The sequence below is a fragment of the Accipiter gentilis genome, chromosome 14, assembly GCF_929443795.1.
Source record: "Accipiter gentilis chromosome 14, bAccGen1.1, whole genome shotgun sequence".
In the NCBI taxonomy this organism is placed as follows: Eukaryota; Metazoa; Chordata; class Aves; order Accipitriformes; family Accipitridae; genus Astur; species Astur gentilis.
In genome coordinates this window covers 20619016-20635499 of record NC_064893.1, presented here as the reverse complement: position 1 = coordinate 20635499, position 16484 = coordinate 20619016, and the positions used below count along the sequence as shown (strand labels likewise).

The following is a 16484-nucleotide window of genomic DNA, read 5'->3' as shown; positions in this document are numbered from 1 at the left end:
AGCAGTTATAGTTGCCTAAAGTGCTGTCTCTCCTCTGGTTTCACCCTGATACCCAGCTGGGTACCTGGGAGTAGGGCTAAGATTTTTGAGAACAGCCGTGGCTTCCTAACAAGGATGCGGCTCCCTTCCAGTGATGTCCCATTGCCACCCCAGGAAGGCAATGGCTCGGGCTTCTGGTTTCCCCTCTCTGAAGAGTTTCAAGCACTCCGATTGCTGTTACCCTTTCTCTTCTCACTCGCCCTTCTCCTCCCGTGCCTGGCAGAGGGAGAAGCTGAAGCTGAGTGGCTCCAGGACGCGGGTCTGTCCGACCTCCTCGGGGACCGTGCCTCGGAAAATGACAACATCGTGCTGCTCTCCACCCTGACCAAGACCCAGGCGGCTGCTGTGCAGCGGCGGTTGGACACCTACTCCCGGTCTCGGAGGAGGAAGAACAAGCATCCTGTGCGTGATGTCCGAGACATTTTTGGAGTGGTCAGCTCAGAGGTATGTTGGTGCAGTGGGGTCTCCTGAAAGACTTTGTTGCGTTGTGGTAGCTGACTTGGCTTTCTGGGTCTAGGGCTATTCTTATTTCCAAATAGAAGACTTCATCTCTTGAGCTGAAATGAAGCTGAGATTGTAGAAATTCTGCATCCAGGTTGCAGCACTGAGAAGTTGCTACAAAACCTGCAGATCCATAAGCATCCTAGAGACTGCTGGCAGACTTGTGTATAGTGCCTACAGCCCGGCAGCCTTGTTGAGCACTGGTATTGTTTGGAGCCCTCTTGTGTTTTCTTTATTCCAGTGATGTGTTAAATCATTGATAACCAAAAAAAAGAGAACTTCATAAGTTCAGTTCTGATAAGGTGACCTTGTACAGCTGGTAAGCCTGGAGAAAGACTGGCCACTGTCTTTTTTTTCTTTTTTTTTTTTTTTTTTTTTTTTTTTTTTTTTTTTTTTTTTTGGTAGAGAATACATAACCATTAGCTTTTCAGTTGCTTTCCTGCTGTGCTGTTCCTCTTCTGGTTGTGGCCACAAGGTACAGTATCCTTATTTTTCCTAGGGGCTGCTGGAAAGTATCCCAATCAGGGCTCCTTGTGACTTTTTCTACTTGGTCAAGTGTCTAGTCAGAATATATTGAGCTTGAACAAGATCTGCCTTTTTCAGTAGCACAGGACCCTTGCTCTTTACCAGAACCAATTACTCCTTTTCCTCAGCCTGAGCCTCTTTGAAACTTCTTTTACTACACTGAGATTAATTATACACAAATAATCCCTTGAATGCCTTAAGGGAATGACGCTAGCAGTCTGCAACATCGCTGGAAACTGCTGTGGTTGTGTTGGATGTAACTCCCCAGTGTTGAGGTGCAGATTGCTTCTTTACTGTGAATTGCACTGAGACAGTGTCACGGCTGATTCTCTTTTGCAGAGCATTATTTGCATTCCTTCTTGAATGGGTAACAAAAACATGATATTTCTGGAAGCACTTGTGCTTCAAGGTTGTCTTAAGTGCCTCAATTGAAATTTGGCAAGTTTTAAAACTTGCAGATTAAATAGAAGCCTGTTGAATCTCTTAAAATAATTTTACTTTCTACTGTATAGGAATAGAGATTTTTGAGCTCTTAATCTTAAGTGTCCACTCACTAGGTTGCTAATATTTGTATTTGATAATTTGCATTTGATAAGCAGCTGAGATCAAACCTGATGTTTTAAAGTGATGTTTTGATATAATGAAGACATGTACAAAGATGCTAAAACTGCCTGTTTAAAATGCCTTAATTTAATTAGAAGTGAAACATTTTCTCACTTCTTACTTTGGACAAGATCACTTTTCCAACTATGCTGCTGGAAATATTCATATTTTCTTCAGCTTCATTTTTTTTAAAGCTTTGCAGTTGCCTCTGAGATCTACAGCAGAGGTCACTGAAGCAGAAAAGTGTTGGGTTTTCCCCCCTCCCATTTTAATGAAAGTAAGAAAATGTATTTTAATTTAGCCCATTTGACTGTTTGTTCCTTCTTTGCTGAGTGGTCATCAGCTTAACCTCTGTATTCCTTGCTTGTCTTTTACAGCGTACACAAACGGCTGGTGTTTGCCCTCTGTATTTCATGGGAAGGGACAGATGCTCACTTAGGCAAATTGAGAGAGATTTCTATGTAAAATGATAAACTTCTGAGACTTCAGGGTGTGATACAGGATGTAGGCACTGAGCAGAAGAAGTCCTTTACCTTTGAGTGATTCCTGGAGCAATCCCAGAGGGAAGCAGGCTTTTGGGTTAATTTTCCATATTGGTTAGAAAAACTGTTGTCCCAGTTCCAAGCACAATTTTGGGGGTCTGAAGGATGTATTCAGGAACCATAGGCCAAAACAGGCCTGCTGTTGCTATAACACTTGCTCAAGGCATGTAGCAAAACGTGATAAATAATTTATTGCACAGAAGGATGTTTGAAATCTTCACTTTATAAGTGAGGAAACAGAAGTGCAAAAAAAAGTAAAGTTTTTTTCCCACAGTCTCAGAAATTCCTGATTTGGAGCCCAGATCCAGTATCTGTGCCTTTACTGCTCAGTCAGGTTTTGGATGCTTCCCACTGCTGACTGCTTGCTCAGTATGCTGGGAGCAGAATGTTTGAATGGGCTCTACCTATTGAAGAAACTGTGTTCAGCAAATTGAGCTTAAAGCTGATTCAGTTCAGCTGTGGCTAGAGTGGAAGCAGCTCAGGCTGTAAGAGTGCAGGCAGTGATGTGTCAGAGTAATTTGGGTTTGTATTTCCATCAGTGTTTCAAAATGGATTTGCCGTTTGCCTCCTGTCCACCTCTGTCATAAGCTACTCTCAGGCATCAAAGCTGCTGGCATTTCTGTCAGAGCCTTTCTACATAGTTCCCCTATATTACTCTTCAATACAGCCTGTTTACATGGTAGCTGGATCTGAAGGTGCTCTGGCATTAGTGTATGATGTGTGATTAAGCCAGATGCTAAATGAATTGGTTCTGCTTTCATGGCAGCTCACCAGTTGTGCACCTACTCCAAAGATATAGTACATCATCTGTGCAAACTAACTGGTTTTCTTCTGTTTGTGGTGACTTTGCACAGGTTTCTTTTAACTGTCAGTCCTCAGTCCACAACTCCATGTCATACGCAGATTCTTGGAAAGTTGCTAACTTTTGATAATAGAATAAGCTTTCCTACATTCTAACTAGTGCTAGCAAAAGTAAGGTTTTTATTAACAGAATTGCGTGCCAAATGCCTCCTTATGCTTTTAAGATTCACTTCTCTGGACATGAAGAGGTAGCTTACTATGAAGCCCATGAAGGGAAGCTTTTAGGTGCTGATGTCTACTTAGTATGTTCTTTCTCCTGAAAGATCTTGTGATCACAGGCAATGGGTAGACCCCGCACAGCTTGGTTGGTCCACTGTTTTTTAGCCCTTCAATGCATGAACTAAAAGGGGGAAATTGGCTAATGACTGCATGAAAGGAAGAATTGGCTTAATGATGTGCAAATTTGTGACAAATACTGTCTATGAGATAGTCATCCATTTTCCACCTGTCTGCCAAATCCTCTAATTATAATTCTTAATTTCAGAACAGTCTTGTAGCCCTGAGCTTGAGCAGCATTTTCTTAGACTAACAGACAATGTCAGGTGTATGTTTTCTGCCAAAATCACGTTGTCTTATAATAACTTCTGTTTTGTCTAGGTAAGCATGTTTTTGTTTATTTTTCAGGAGTCAGCAGCAGAGAAAAAGGAGTCCAGCCCAGATCAGTTGTGGCACAATCTACGGACTTCAAATGTACAGAGAAGTAAGAAGGAAGTTTTAAAATGTAGAGTTAGACTGAATGGGCAGTAGGATCAGAAGTAGGGCTGAAACTGGAAGGGAAGTTATACTAATCTGGGGTCTGAAACATTGGCCTTGTTTGGGGGGGGGTGGGGTGGTGGTGTTGTGTTTTTTGGGTTGTTTTTTTTTGGGGGGGGGGGTTGTTTTTTTGTTTTTTTTAAATACATGGTTATCCACAGTTGTGGATTTAGTAAACTTTTCCAGGCTACAGTGTTGTGATGAATTGCCACTCAAACTGATAACTGTAACTCTTTGAGAAAGCAACTAGAAGATGGAAGTAAAATCAGTCTAGCAAAGATCATATGGTGAAATCTTATAAACACCATATGCAATTGTGTAAAGTGAAGTTAGCCATAGGTATATCCTTTAATTTAAGGCTATGATCATGTCTTACCAGTGTTCTAGTGATTGTAGCTGTAATGTTATTACTGTAAGCTAATCTTACCCTATTGATCAGTCTCAGGACTGTGCTATGAGAACACTGTTTTCAAATGTTAATGTAGGATTTTTTAAAAGCAATGGTATGCAAATCTGCCTCAAACTGCTTTTTTAGCACACTTGTTTTCTAAGATTCACCCTTCTGGTTTTCTGAAATTCAAGACAATTTCTCCTCTGTAGCAGAAAACCAGGATTACTCCTGCCCAGTTCGAAACCCTGGAAAAGAGGAGGTGTTCAACATGGATGTTGCCTACTCAGAGCAAGCGGCTGTCCTGCTCAAGGGATCATTCCTGTCTGAATCTAGGAAGTTAAAGGATGGAAATGCCCTAACTGTAAGCACTGAAGGAATTTTTCCTGTTAGAACTTACTAGTCTTTTCTTGTTGGGAGGGTTACAAGACGCTTGATTCAATTGTAGGGCCAGCTCTTGGAAACGTCCTCTATGGATGGTGTTGCAATGGGTCTATATTAGGTAGGTATTTTTTGACTGGTAGTGCTGTTATCCTTGCAGTGTTGGGCAAGGATAAGCGTTGTGTAGTGGAGGGTCAAAAGAAGTAAGGCTTATGTGTGAAACTAGCTATTTTGATACGGATCTGGGTCATTTCCACTGAAATTGGCGAATAACTGGACTTTCTTACTTATAATTCTAACAGTTTTCTTCTCCGCAAATGTACTGGACTGCTTCTAAAGTTCAAGTCGATTAGGGTGGCTATCAGTCTCTCTTTAATTTAGATAAATTGGGATCTCCAATATGATATAAGAGCAATACTGAAAAGGGAAAATATTTATTCAGCTGTGGGTTAAGTTGGAGTGGTTTTAGGCATTTGTCTGGTGTTGAAAACAGGAGAATGAATAGATGCCTGGTTATGGTAAGGAATGATAAAAATGCAGCAAAACTTGATAACCAGTGAGATTAGTAGTAATAACTTGAACTGAACCTTTTGGGTGTGTGTGTTTTCCCTTAGAAATTTAAGATCCCCAAGGGTAGACTAGGAGTGACCAGGATTGGAGATCTATCTGCTCAGGACATGAAGAAGATCCCCACACTGGCCCTTATTGAACTAACAGCTCTCTGTGATATTCTGGGCTTTGAGCTGAAGAGAAACAAAGCACCAAAACTGAAAACAACAGGTTAGTTGTATGTCATCTTTTTTTTTTTTTTTTTTTTTTTTTTTTTTCTGGTGCCATTTTTTAGAGTGACCTCCTCATAGGTTTGTGTTTCAAATGTTAGAACAGAGAGGGTCTTTGATAAGAAACCTTGTGACAGGTCTGTTTTCCTTTATCAGAATTTCTCCTGGAAGTCACTGGATCGTGACATCAAAGACCTAGCACCACGTTTATGTCTGACTATTAAATGCACTTGTCCTGTTTAATTATTCCTCTCTTTTTCTCCAGTATCTACACTTACAAAATATACCATCTTAGTCTGCAGTGGGGGATATATCCCTTACACCTGGAATAGAGGTGATACAGACTTACAACATGTTGTTTCTGTTGTAGAGAAAAGACTCTTTGGAGTTCCACTTCACACCCTATTGGAAAATGACCAAAAACTGCTCCCCAACACCAAGGTCCCTCTGTTACTCCAGGCAGTAAGTTCTCTTCTGGTTTCATTCATGTCTCATCCTCAGAGTCAGGAAGCCTTTGAGGCCTGTGATAAGGAAGGGCTGATTTCTTATCCTCTGTGCCTAAAAGCTTTCTTTTTTCCCCCCTTTAATAGCTGCTGTCCTGCTTAGAAAAGAGAGGACTTGAAACAGAGGGCATTTTGAGAGTTTCTGGGTCCCAGACCAGGATCAAGGTAGGAGCTCTTCAGTAGCATTCAAAAGTGTCAGAGGTGATCAGGAAGCATATTGCTGAAGCAAGTATCTAAATAACTGGAATTGTCTCGTCTCCCTTCCCAGTACAACTAGAAACGTCCATTGCTGGGAAATCTGGGAGTGTCTGCTGTGAGGGTCTCTGCACTCTTTGAGCTTGATGGGTTGCCCTCCTAGTGCTCAGCTACAAAATTTCCCTTGTAGCTGCTTATTAAAGCATGTGATAAATTCCATCTTTTTAATAGAGTCTGGAACAGAAGCTAGAGAGGGACTTCTATACTGGCCTTTTCCGCTGGGATGAAGTCCACCAGAATGATGTATCGGGGCTACTGAAAAGGTTCATCAGAGAGCTGCCGGCCCCACTGCTGACTGCAGAGTACCTCCCTGCTTTTGCTGCTGTACAAAGTGAGTCCCTGCTTTGGCTGTTTAGCATCAGTTTGCTGGTTTGTGCTTTTCTGGCAAAGCTCTACTGGTCTTGGGCTCTCCTGTCAGGTGTGTTGGGAGCCTGTGGATTTGGTGGCAGTACAGAGCACGATATGAACTGTAGCCAAACTCAGAGTGCAGGGTGCTACGTGTACTATTACATATCAGCCTGAGAGTCATAGTCACCCGTGCGTGGTTGCATACATTGTTGTGTACTGACGCTGTCCTGGGATCTTAAGGTATGTTGTGTCGTTTGAGGCTGCGAGGTTGCTACCATGAATTAGGACAAATCGATAAATAATGACATGTAGGCTGAGTTGGGGCAACTGACCAGTGTGCATGGTCTTGGCTTGTCTGCAGGTAATGCAGTGTTCTGCAAGCACCTTATTTTGAGGTTTGTGACTCAACAGATGGTTTGAATGTGTTAAGCTAACTGTTTAAAGTGCACAACTTGTTTTGTTCAAGAAATGGGGAATAATGGGGTCTTTTGATATCCTTGAAGGGCGTCAGACTTGCTGGTAGTCTGTGTATTCTGAAGCAAATCAGCCAGTCTTCTAAAACATAGGTAGTTCACTTCATAAGGGCAGTATGAGCTTGACTTACTTCTGTAAAACAAGGTCTCAAATCCTAGATGACAAACACTACAGTAAGTAATTGCCTTATTCCCTGGGGGATTCCCATGCTTAAAAAGAATGGTGTCAGAAGCCTGAATCCTCTGTCCTGTTGTTGCTTTCCCTCTCTAGGTATTCCAGACCTGAAGCACAGATTGCAAGCTCTAAACCTCCTGATCCTGATTCTGCCAGAGCCCAACAGAAACACTCTAAAGGTAACTACCTGTTCTGGATTTAACTGGAAAATCCTGATCTCCTTCCAGGTTTTTATTTAAGGAAACTCTATCAGCTTTTGTAAATAACATACATCATGCTATCTGGTTTTATTTCACTGACTTGAGAATGGAAATGAATGATGGGGGAACAGGCAAACCTCAAGGCTTGCAGTGAACGTAAGCTGTAAGCACAGTCTGCCTTTTGGGTACAAATTTAAGAGCAGTAGGAATCCGTGTGATCCTGGAGCATCCTGCTTAGAAACATGCTCGTCCTCTTCAGTGTGTTAAAGCACTTCACTATGGAGTGAAAGATGTATGGGTCTTACATTGTATGTGGGCATGCTAAGGTATAGGGAAAGAAATTCAGTCTTTTGGTTCATGGTTTGTGGTATTGTCGTCATCTATGAAAGACAGTTTCAATTTAAAAAAAACCCAACAACCCCCCCCAAAAAAACATTAAGCTTACAACTTCCTACCCTTTTCTGATCAGAAGGCATTTCAAATCCTTTCACCTACTACTTTTGGAAAGAATAAAGGCTGATGGGATCAGCTTTGCAGGCAGTGCACAACCTCTGCTTTTCTGTGCTTTATAAGAACTGTGGTGGTTGCTGCTGCCATTTTTTTTGTTTGTTTGTTTGTTTTTCTTTCCCCCTCCTGACTAATTCAGCTTCCAGGTAGTAAAGGCAAGGCTGACTTAGCACCCTGCAAACTTTATTTAGGGTGCTGGAATACGTAATGCAGTCAAAGATGATCTGTCATGCGTCATGGCTTTGGTGGAAGCATGAAGCAGAAGAGTTGGTCCAAAAGGGTTTATTTTTCCACATCTGGGAATAGCTTTGAGTGGATACTGGGGGAAAGGGGGGGTGCCATCTCTGTATTCTGTAACTGTTATGACTGGACTTTGTAAATTGCCACCTGCCAAGGAGCTCATCTACTTCCCACGCAGACTGTCTCTCCTGATTCATGAATGCTGGACAAACCGTCTCTCTGCCTGGTATGGTTATTTGGTGCTATCCTAATATTAGAAATTGCTCACTGAACTTCCTGGCTGGACAAATAGGATTTGCTCATGGATATCAAGAAAAAAAATGCTAATTAAATGATCTCTCCAGCAATTGCCACGGTAGTTTCTTGAGCTTTAGCAATGGATGTCTTAAGTCTCTTCCCCTCTCTTTAGGCTCTACTTGAGTTTCTCAGCAAAGTGGTTGCCAGGGAGAACAACAACAAAATGAACCTCTGGAATGTTTCCACAGTCATGGCCCCAAACCTCTTCATGCACAAGGGGCTGCCAAACAAGATCCCCGAAGGGAAGGAGAAACAGCTGGCAGAAGGGGCAGCTGACGTTGTGCGGACAATGATCCATTACCAGGATTTGCTCTGGACAGTAAGTTGCCTGGGTGTTTTGCGGTATGGTGTAGCAGTGTCTTGGTCTGGTTAGAATTGGAATAGGGGAAGGGATAGTCTTGGAAATTTCAGAGGAGTTAAATGTCTGGAGGCAAAACCTCTGGCTGAATTCCAAGACTACCTGTTTTCAAGGTATGTAGATATTTTGTCTATTTAAGGAGATTCATAAAGTGATGTTTAAGTTCTTAAATGTCATCCTCATCTCTGCTTGATTTGTTTTAATTCCTGTTTTCTCCCTTCTCTGCCGCCCAGGTGTCCTCTTTTCTGGTAGCTCAGGTGAGAAAGCTGAATGAAAGCAATAGCAAAAGGTACCAGTTCTGCGACAAACGAATTAAAAATTTGTTGCGGAAGATTCATGCTGATAAAGACAAGGTGGAGAAGAACCAGGCAGAGGTGAGTTAGAACTTGGAAAAACTGAGCCCTTTCATAACAGTGTCAAATGCTTTCATAAAAACTGGGAAAACTGTAAGGAGTGATGCTCCTTAAAGAGCAAGAGGGAGAAAAATCTGCAGAACAATGAGAAACCATTTCCCAAACCCTTTTGAACAGGTTGTGGCAAAAATAGATCCCAACAATAAGACTACTAAATAAGTTTCAGGCTACAAAACACTTGGTTAAGATGCTGCATGGTTGCAGGTGAGGGGGGAAGAGACCAAGAGCGGAAATGCTGGTCTTTACCTTGTGTAAAGAGCAGAATTCATATGGCTCTAGGTGTCCCATATGTTTATATCCCATGATAAAGGCAGACTTATTTTCATGAACTTAAAGCAAAAATTTAGACTATTACAGCAGTATAAAAATACATTTTGCATCTGATTTTCTTTTTCCTCCATAATGCTGCTGATCTGTATGGGAGGGTTTGAGGACGAGGTTCTTGCCACTTAAAAGGAGAGAAGTAAGTTCCCTGATAAATGAAATGGCTCTACTCCTTCTTGCGTTGGTGCGGACTGAGATTTTTAAACAGATGTTGCTACTAGATCTATTTGAGTGTCAAAGTTGGGAAAAGATCCTTGGAGTCATTCTGCATTTGGTTTTTTTGGTTGCCACTGTTAGTTGAATAAGTGCGGGTCTGCAGGTGCTAGGTTACATCATGCAGTGCTAGATTTTAAGTATTGCATAGCAGTGGTGGTGCAACTGGGATGCTTTAAGGGCACGAGCTAGGTGGAGTCTGCAGATAGAAATAATATGTAGAGAGCTCGAATCTGCAGACCTGAAGAAGAGTTTGTGTTCTCACAAGTCAGTACATCCCCCTTTCTATACCAGCTGGGCTCCTGAAATGATGTCTGCCTGAATTTGGCTGGTTAAAGTGGCATGTCACTGTTGAAGGTGCTGTCATTTCAGAGAGGACAACTACTGTTTAGGCAAACAGATGACCCGATGCTTAGAACAGTGCTAACGCTATTACCTAACAGTTTCGGTGTTCTGCGCTGTTTTTGCAGAAGACTCGGGATTGCAAAATTAGCTTGCTGCAGATCAGACCCCATTAGAACAGTTCAACGTGCTCCACAAAAGTTCTTGAGAAGCTACTTCGTGAGGGAGTTGATGAAAACAGTCTTAAGAAAATAGCACTTGAACTCTGCTCTGTGATGGCTCAGAGCTTCCTTTTCTTTGAAACTACCTTTCTGAAATTCAGTAGTCTGCAATTCAGTTGTCTAAACTACTTTTTCAGTCATTTAAATGAATTCCAGAGAAGCCTATCAGACTTGTGCAAAACAGTTTGTCAAAATTGATTCTGGTAAATCCTGTTTTCATCAAAGCTTGTCGCTTCTGGTGCCAGTGCTGTATTTGAACAGCAGAGAGCACCAGCGCACGCTGATGGAGAGCAGTGCTAATGCAAGCACTAATGACTTGTTTATAATGCTCACCTTGATACTTCTGTAAGCTTCCAGCCTGGAGTATGTGTGGGATAAGAAACAAACCTAAATTTTCTGAACAGCTGCCTGGATAGGTTTAATTCTCCACACTCTCCGGTCTATTTTGAAACTTGATGTTTTAGCTGATAAAAGTCTGTCTTTAAGCACTTTCTTCTTTTTGCCTCTCTGCCTGCCTTGTTCAGCCTTCCAAGATTGTGAAAGTCCATGCTTCGCTTCTCCTGAAGGATTCGCTAGAGGTGCATTTGAACAATGCAACAAGAGTTGCTGATGTCTTGAGGCAGTTTCAGAAGAACCTGTGCCAGAATGGCTGGAACATTGTTAGCACTGTCAACCTCCTCAAGTGGTAAATGGCTTTTTCTCTGCTTTAAAAAAAAAAAAAAAAAAAAAAAAAAAAAAAGAAAGAAAAGAAAAAAGTACTAGGTGGTCTAGTTGCTGGTTTCTGTCTTCTGGCAGAGCTGGTGTGGTGGCAGTGAGCCATTAGGAGACTGTTCTCTGCTCCTCTATTCTAAGCTTTGGAAATAGTTTGTTGTATGGGGCGAGCAAATGTTAGTTCAGCTGATTCCATCACTGTGCTCAGGCTGTTGGGAGGTCAGTAGTCCCCTCTGGGCTGCTGGACAGCAAGCGAACTTGAGCAGTATGTGCAAAGCCTTGCTGAATGGAAGGAAAAGTGGATTAACATTGACCCTGCAAAACAAACCCTCTCTAGCTCTCCTGCAGAAAAACATCACCTGTGCAAATTATTTGCCTGGAGTAGTATTTCCAGCATGCACATATTAATATAGGGATTTCCAAAAATAAGCTCTGTGATTCCCTCCTATGCTCACTCCAGTGGTGAATTGCTGAAATAACCCCAAAAATGAACAGAAGAATTCCTGCCCCTCTCTGTCACCATGCCTGCAGACTGTATTTAGTAGGTAAAGTGTTTGTGCATCTCCTGACTGTGTCCTTGGGCAGCAAATGCCTAAACAAGGAGGGTGGATGGGAAGTTGGCTGAATATGGGTCAGCTGGTATCTCACTAACAAGCTACTACAGGTGCCTAAGTCTTCCTGCAGATGAGCTTCTCTTGAACAGGCCACCAGCTCTAGAGGAATGCTGCCAATGAACTTTGGTGTTTATGCCTGTTGTCTTCCTATTGAAAAGTTAGTGTTTGCCTATAGTGTGCTTTCGCTAACAGCGAGGAATATCTGCCTTGTATTCTTTTTTCCAATTTGGGGTGTGCTTTTCAACAGCTGCACTGTTCAGGAGGATCAGCAAGGTCTCTGTACCATGGCCTCTTGCTTCCTTGACCATTGGTGGCCTCTGTAACCATAAGCAATTCTTCTGGAAGAAACATTACTAAACTATCTAACCTGCCTTTCACAGAGCTTTGTTAACTTCAGTGTGTTTTTCTTTCTGCAGTAACAACTCAATGGAGTGCACAAACTTGCTCCTGTATGAAGTGGGAGGCAATATTGGTAAGTCTGGATGGCAGCTGAAAATAAGGACTCTGGTATCCAGTTTTTATGGTTAACTTGCCTTAGGAGGGAGTTATAAAAAGGATGAGATTTGGAGGGGGGCTCCAAAAGTTAGAAGGCAAATGAACAAGTGTGGGTTAATCTCACCTACAGCAAACGGCACCTGTCAAAGCTCTTGTGTTGATCCTTCACATGCCTTCCAGCCATCACTGCAAAGCCTTTGTAGTGCAAGTATGTGGGAAGGTTGAAGCCTGGACTTCCAAAAGTACTAATGGATCTTATTCAGAAGCTGCCTTTCAAGGAAGGTGGAAACTGAAGAGTCCGGAAGTCTTGAGGACAGAGACATGCAAAACTTTGTCCATCTTAAAAACAAACCAACCTCCCATTCTGTTAAACATACTGTGTTAAACTCCCTCTCCCCTCAACGATAAAGGTTCATGTTTGGAATTAAGTGTAGAACTTAAGATGAATGTAGTTTATGGTTCTAAGTAAAAGGCAACTTCACTGTATGCTACTAGGCTTTTAATTGGGTGCTTCTTATCTGGGCTTTAAGTGTGGTAGACTGGCACATGGCATCTGTACTAATGACTCCAGCTCCAGGTGTAAATTCTGTCTGCCTTCATGAACTTTCTGACAGAAGAACCCGTACTAACTTGGGTGGAAGTTTCTCAAACCATGTTAGTTAAACAAATTGATGATGTTCATTTGTCGCTGATTTCCACTCGTCATTAGGATACTGTCATCAAATAGAGAGGATACTTAAATAATATGATTGCAGCAGCAGATTAGGGGTGTCTGAAAATGGAAAGGAATTCTTATGCCCTGTTACAGCTGCTTCTGGAGACTGTCGGTTACTGGAGTGCTTTGGCTGCCTCTTAGTATTTCTCTTAGTAGCATCTGTAGAAGAAAATCTTTGTCATTGGAAACAATTCAGTCTCTGGATTTGATCGCTAACATATTTCATTGTGGTTTTCAAGTGCTAAAGTTATTGGGTATTAAAGTTAGAGTACCCTTCCGCAAAGATCAAAGCTTGGGCTTAGTATAGTTTTAAGAAACATATTTATTTTAACATAAATAACTAGAACTTTTCTAGATTTGTGGAAACACTTCTGAATGGTTGTGATATTGAAATTAATGTGAACAAATATCAGGTTTTCGGAGGAAAAAAACCAACCCCCCCAACCTAGCAATTATAGGACTAAGGATATAAGAAATGCTTTTTTTCCTGAATCTCTTGTTTTGACAGGTGAACATTGTCTGGACCCAGACGCTTACCTCTTAGACTTGTACCACATCAATCCTCATGCTGAGTGGATAATTAAGCAAAACCCATCTTATCCTCGCATGTACTAAGGAAAGCATGAGCAAAAGGAAGCATTTGGTTGAAGTGTTTGGAAGGCATGGGAAAGCTGTAGAGACGTTCCTGGTATAGTCACAGACTGGACAATGCTTGTGTCTTTGAAGGAAAAACAGCTTTATTTACTACTTCCATGACAGCTGGCTGTGAGAGTACACTACCCTACATGCTAACGGGGGTGTTGATAACAAGCAGCAATTATCATTATGTAGCAGAATTTGCAGGGAGTATGATTATTCTTAAACAAAATATCCCCCCTAAACAAACCCTGCAAACAAAGCTACAGTGGTTGTGCAGCCAAGATGGAACATAAGAGGAGAACCATCTGGTAGAAGACATCTGTTTCTTCTGGATTTGCTCTCTCGGTCAAATCCACATTTTGGACAAGAGACAGTCAAATGCTGCAGTGGTACTAGTGACATCCCTTTGGTAAGATCCACTATTGACTGTTGCACCTCACCAGCAGAAGTTGCGATCCTGGGTTTCTCTAATAAGATACTGTTACATTCTTCGAAGAATGAAAAAAGGATGCTTCCAAAAAGGCCAGGTGGGATGGAAGGCCAACATCCTGTATTTAATGACTACAGTTAAATACATATATGCAACACAAGAAAATAACTTTCCTTGGAAAAAAGTATGGGATGGACAGCAGCCTTTCAAATGTAGAGTGTGATAGGAGAGATGCCTGTCTCATACAGCTCTCCTGGTAATACAAAACCAAATTTACAGGTTGCCATTGATGAGGGTAAAACATGCATTTATTTTGCTGGACAACCTATATATCAATGGATAACCAAGGAAATATTCTGAAGTTCATTTGAGATTAGTAATCTGACCTGGCCACATGAACTAAACTTCTTTTTGGAAGACTCTGTGTGAACATGTCAGTTTAAAAACAAAACAAACCCTAAGATGTGCAGTGTCTAAAATAAGAGGTCTGTGCCTGTGTCTGGTCACACAGTGGGTACTGAATTGAGCCTTTACTGCTCTGACTGCACAGTTTCATCCTGCACAGCCCAGTGTGATCGCTGTGGTCTGAAGAGAGACAAGGGTGGAGCAGAACGCTTGCACCTCACATCACTGCATAATCGTCATACAACCTCAGCTCAAATTGGACTGTGCTTGTGGAAGAGGAGTGCAGAAGTACTGTTTTCTGTTGTGGTGATGCTGAAATACCTCACGTGAGGGAGCCTACTACGTAGTTACAGGAGGTGGAACAAGCACCGTTTCTGAAAATCCTGATGTCTTTTTTTTTTTATATATATACTGTTTTTAAACACTGTTGGATATTTATTCATGTGGCAGAAGCAGGGCTGCCCTGCAAGTGTATACTCCAAGTATTTCATTTGCCAAATCCTAGCTGCACTAGTGACAATCTCCAGTGTTATTTCTGTTGTTAAATGAATTTGTTTCCATTGCTGTCTGAACTTTCCCTCCTCTGCTTTTTTCCCCCAGGCTGATGTGTAGCTATCCCTGTTCATTATCTCAGAGTCTTGGTTTCTATTGTAAGGGCACTTCATTCTGCGGTTTGTCTGTGTGATTGTTTCTAACCTGTTGTGGATACTGTGTGAGTGGTGCTGATGTCTTGACATGATGCGTATAATAGAGAGTGTCTACTTTTTTTTCGGTTGAGATGATACAGGTGCACTGACTGGTGGGATCATCTTCATAGCTGACTTTTTAAGAACCCGTAATAGAAACTTGCAAAAAAACCACCTCCCAACCCTAACCCAGAACCCCAATGTCAAGACTTCTTGAGGTGCCTCTGTTTTACAGGGCTTACGTTGTGCCTAAAAGGGCCTGATTCTTGTCATTGAGGTTGGGTGATCTGTGTCTCTTGAAAATCAAGCTGCTTTAAAATCGGGCATTAAAAATCGATGGTACCTATTCCCTCATCACTTCTGAAAATCTTTGTTGCAGTGATGGAGCTTAGCAAAGAGCAGATGCTAGAGATGTGATACTCTAAGAAATACCTAACACATAACGATATCAGTGTAAGCTCGAAGGATCTTTTGTAAGTTAAATTACATCCCTGCAAATCCCATAATGCTGCATTTTTTGCACCCATCATATGCTGGATATTTTATTAAACATACTGGCTTCCATACATACGAGGGGAAAACACTACATCGCTGCTTCTGTAAACAACAAATGAGTGGGTTTTTTTCTGAACCCCAAACAATGTGAACCAGTGCTGTGAAAAACAAGGTTGGTGGGAGGTTCTCATGAGGCAGATATCAGTTCTAAATATGAAAGGAAATGTAAAAAAAAAAAAAAAAGCCAACCAAAAAAACCAAACCTCTTTCCAGATGCTGGATATGCTTTTTTTATTTTTCTTTCCTATCTTTGTACCAAAAAGTATGAATTTTTTCAGTCACTGATGTGCAACCTACTTCTGAATGCTAGCTGTTAATAACTTTTTAAATAAATTTTTAATTCTGTATTTAAAATTCATTTATTCAATGAAACAATAAAAATATAGTAAAATCTCTTGGCTCCAGTTTCATTAGTGGCTGAGAATAAGTTAGCACAGTAAATGGTACTACGTCTGTGAATGCCAGCAGGATTTGCCTCATGCCTGAAGAGGGATGTACCTGGGGTCTAGGTGAGCTTGACAAGAGTTTTGTGTTACAGCTTCAGGAGAATTTCCCCTTCAGATGATCCTATGGGGTAGCTGCGTGAGAATGATCCAGGAGGAGGAAGAGGAGGTCAGTGTTGGGTATAGAAAGCCCAGAGAAAGGTTGACAGGGGGTGAAGGTCTGTTTGTGAACACCAAGGATTAGTGACTTCTGAAGGAAGAGGAGCTGTTAAAAGATTTAAGCTTGAGGAAGGATGTCCATATCCCATGAGAAATCCCCTTCCCACCCCCTCAGTCCCTTCTCAGCCAAGCTGTGCTCGGTGACATATGTGCTGGGAGGACTAGTCAAGTTGGCCAAGAATAATAGGAATCCAGTCTGAATCTCTAGTTAAATTATGACTAGTATTTTAGTGTTCAATAGTCAGTGATGAAACGTGGCATACATCCACTGCTGTTTGTTTAAAAACGGTAACAGCAGCAGCCTGTCCAGTATTGCTGATAGAAAAGCAGG

General features: G+C 41.7%; 1 protein-coding gene across 2 annotated transcripts in view; it reads left to right on the top strand.

The window, feature by feature from the left end:
* The window catches only part of ARHGAP40 (Rho GTPase activating protein 40), a 43658-nt gene extending 27863 nt beyond the window's left edge, over window positions 1-15795 (top strand). For both annotated transcript variants that reach the window (XM_049816983.1, XM_049816984.1), the window contains exons 3-15: window positions 263-483; window positions 3696-3771; window positions 4425-4576; window positions 5208-5373; window positions 5743-5834; window positions 5963-6040; window positions 6302-6461; window positions 7223-7305; window positions 8483-8689; window positions 8962-9102; window positions 10766-10926; window positions 11983-12038; window positions 13285-15795. In XM_049816983.1, the coding sequence (XP_049672940.1) occupies window positions 263-483; window positions 3696-3771; window positions 4425-4576; window positions 5208-5373; window positions 5743-5834; window positions 5963-6040; window positions 6302-6461; window positions 7223-7305; window positions 8483-8689; window positions 8962-9102; window positions 10766-10926; window positions 11983-12038; window positions 13285-13391 (1700 nt within the window). In that variant the 3' untranslated portion in view covers window positions 13392-15795. The remainder of the gene's footprint in view (window positions 1-262; window positions 484-3695; window positions 3772-4424; window positions 4577-5207; window positions 5374-5742; window positions 5835-5962; window positions 6041-6301; window positions 6462-7222; window positions 7306-8482; window positions 8690-8961; window positions 9103-10765; window positions 10927-11982; window positions 12039-13284) is intronic.
* The last annotated feature ends 689 nt before the right edge of the window (window positions 15796-16484 follow it).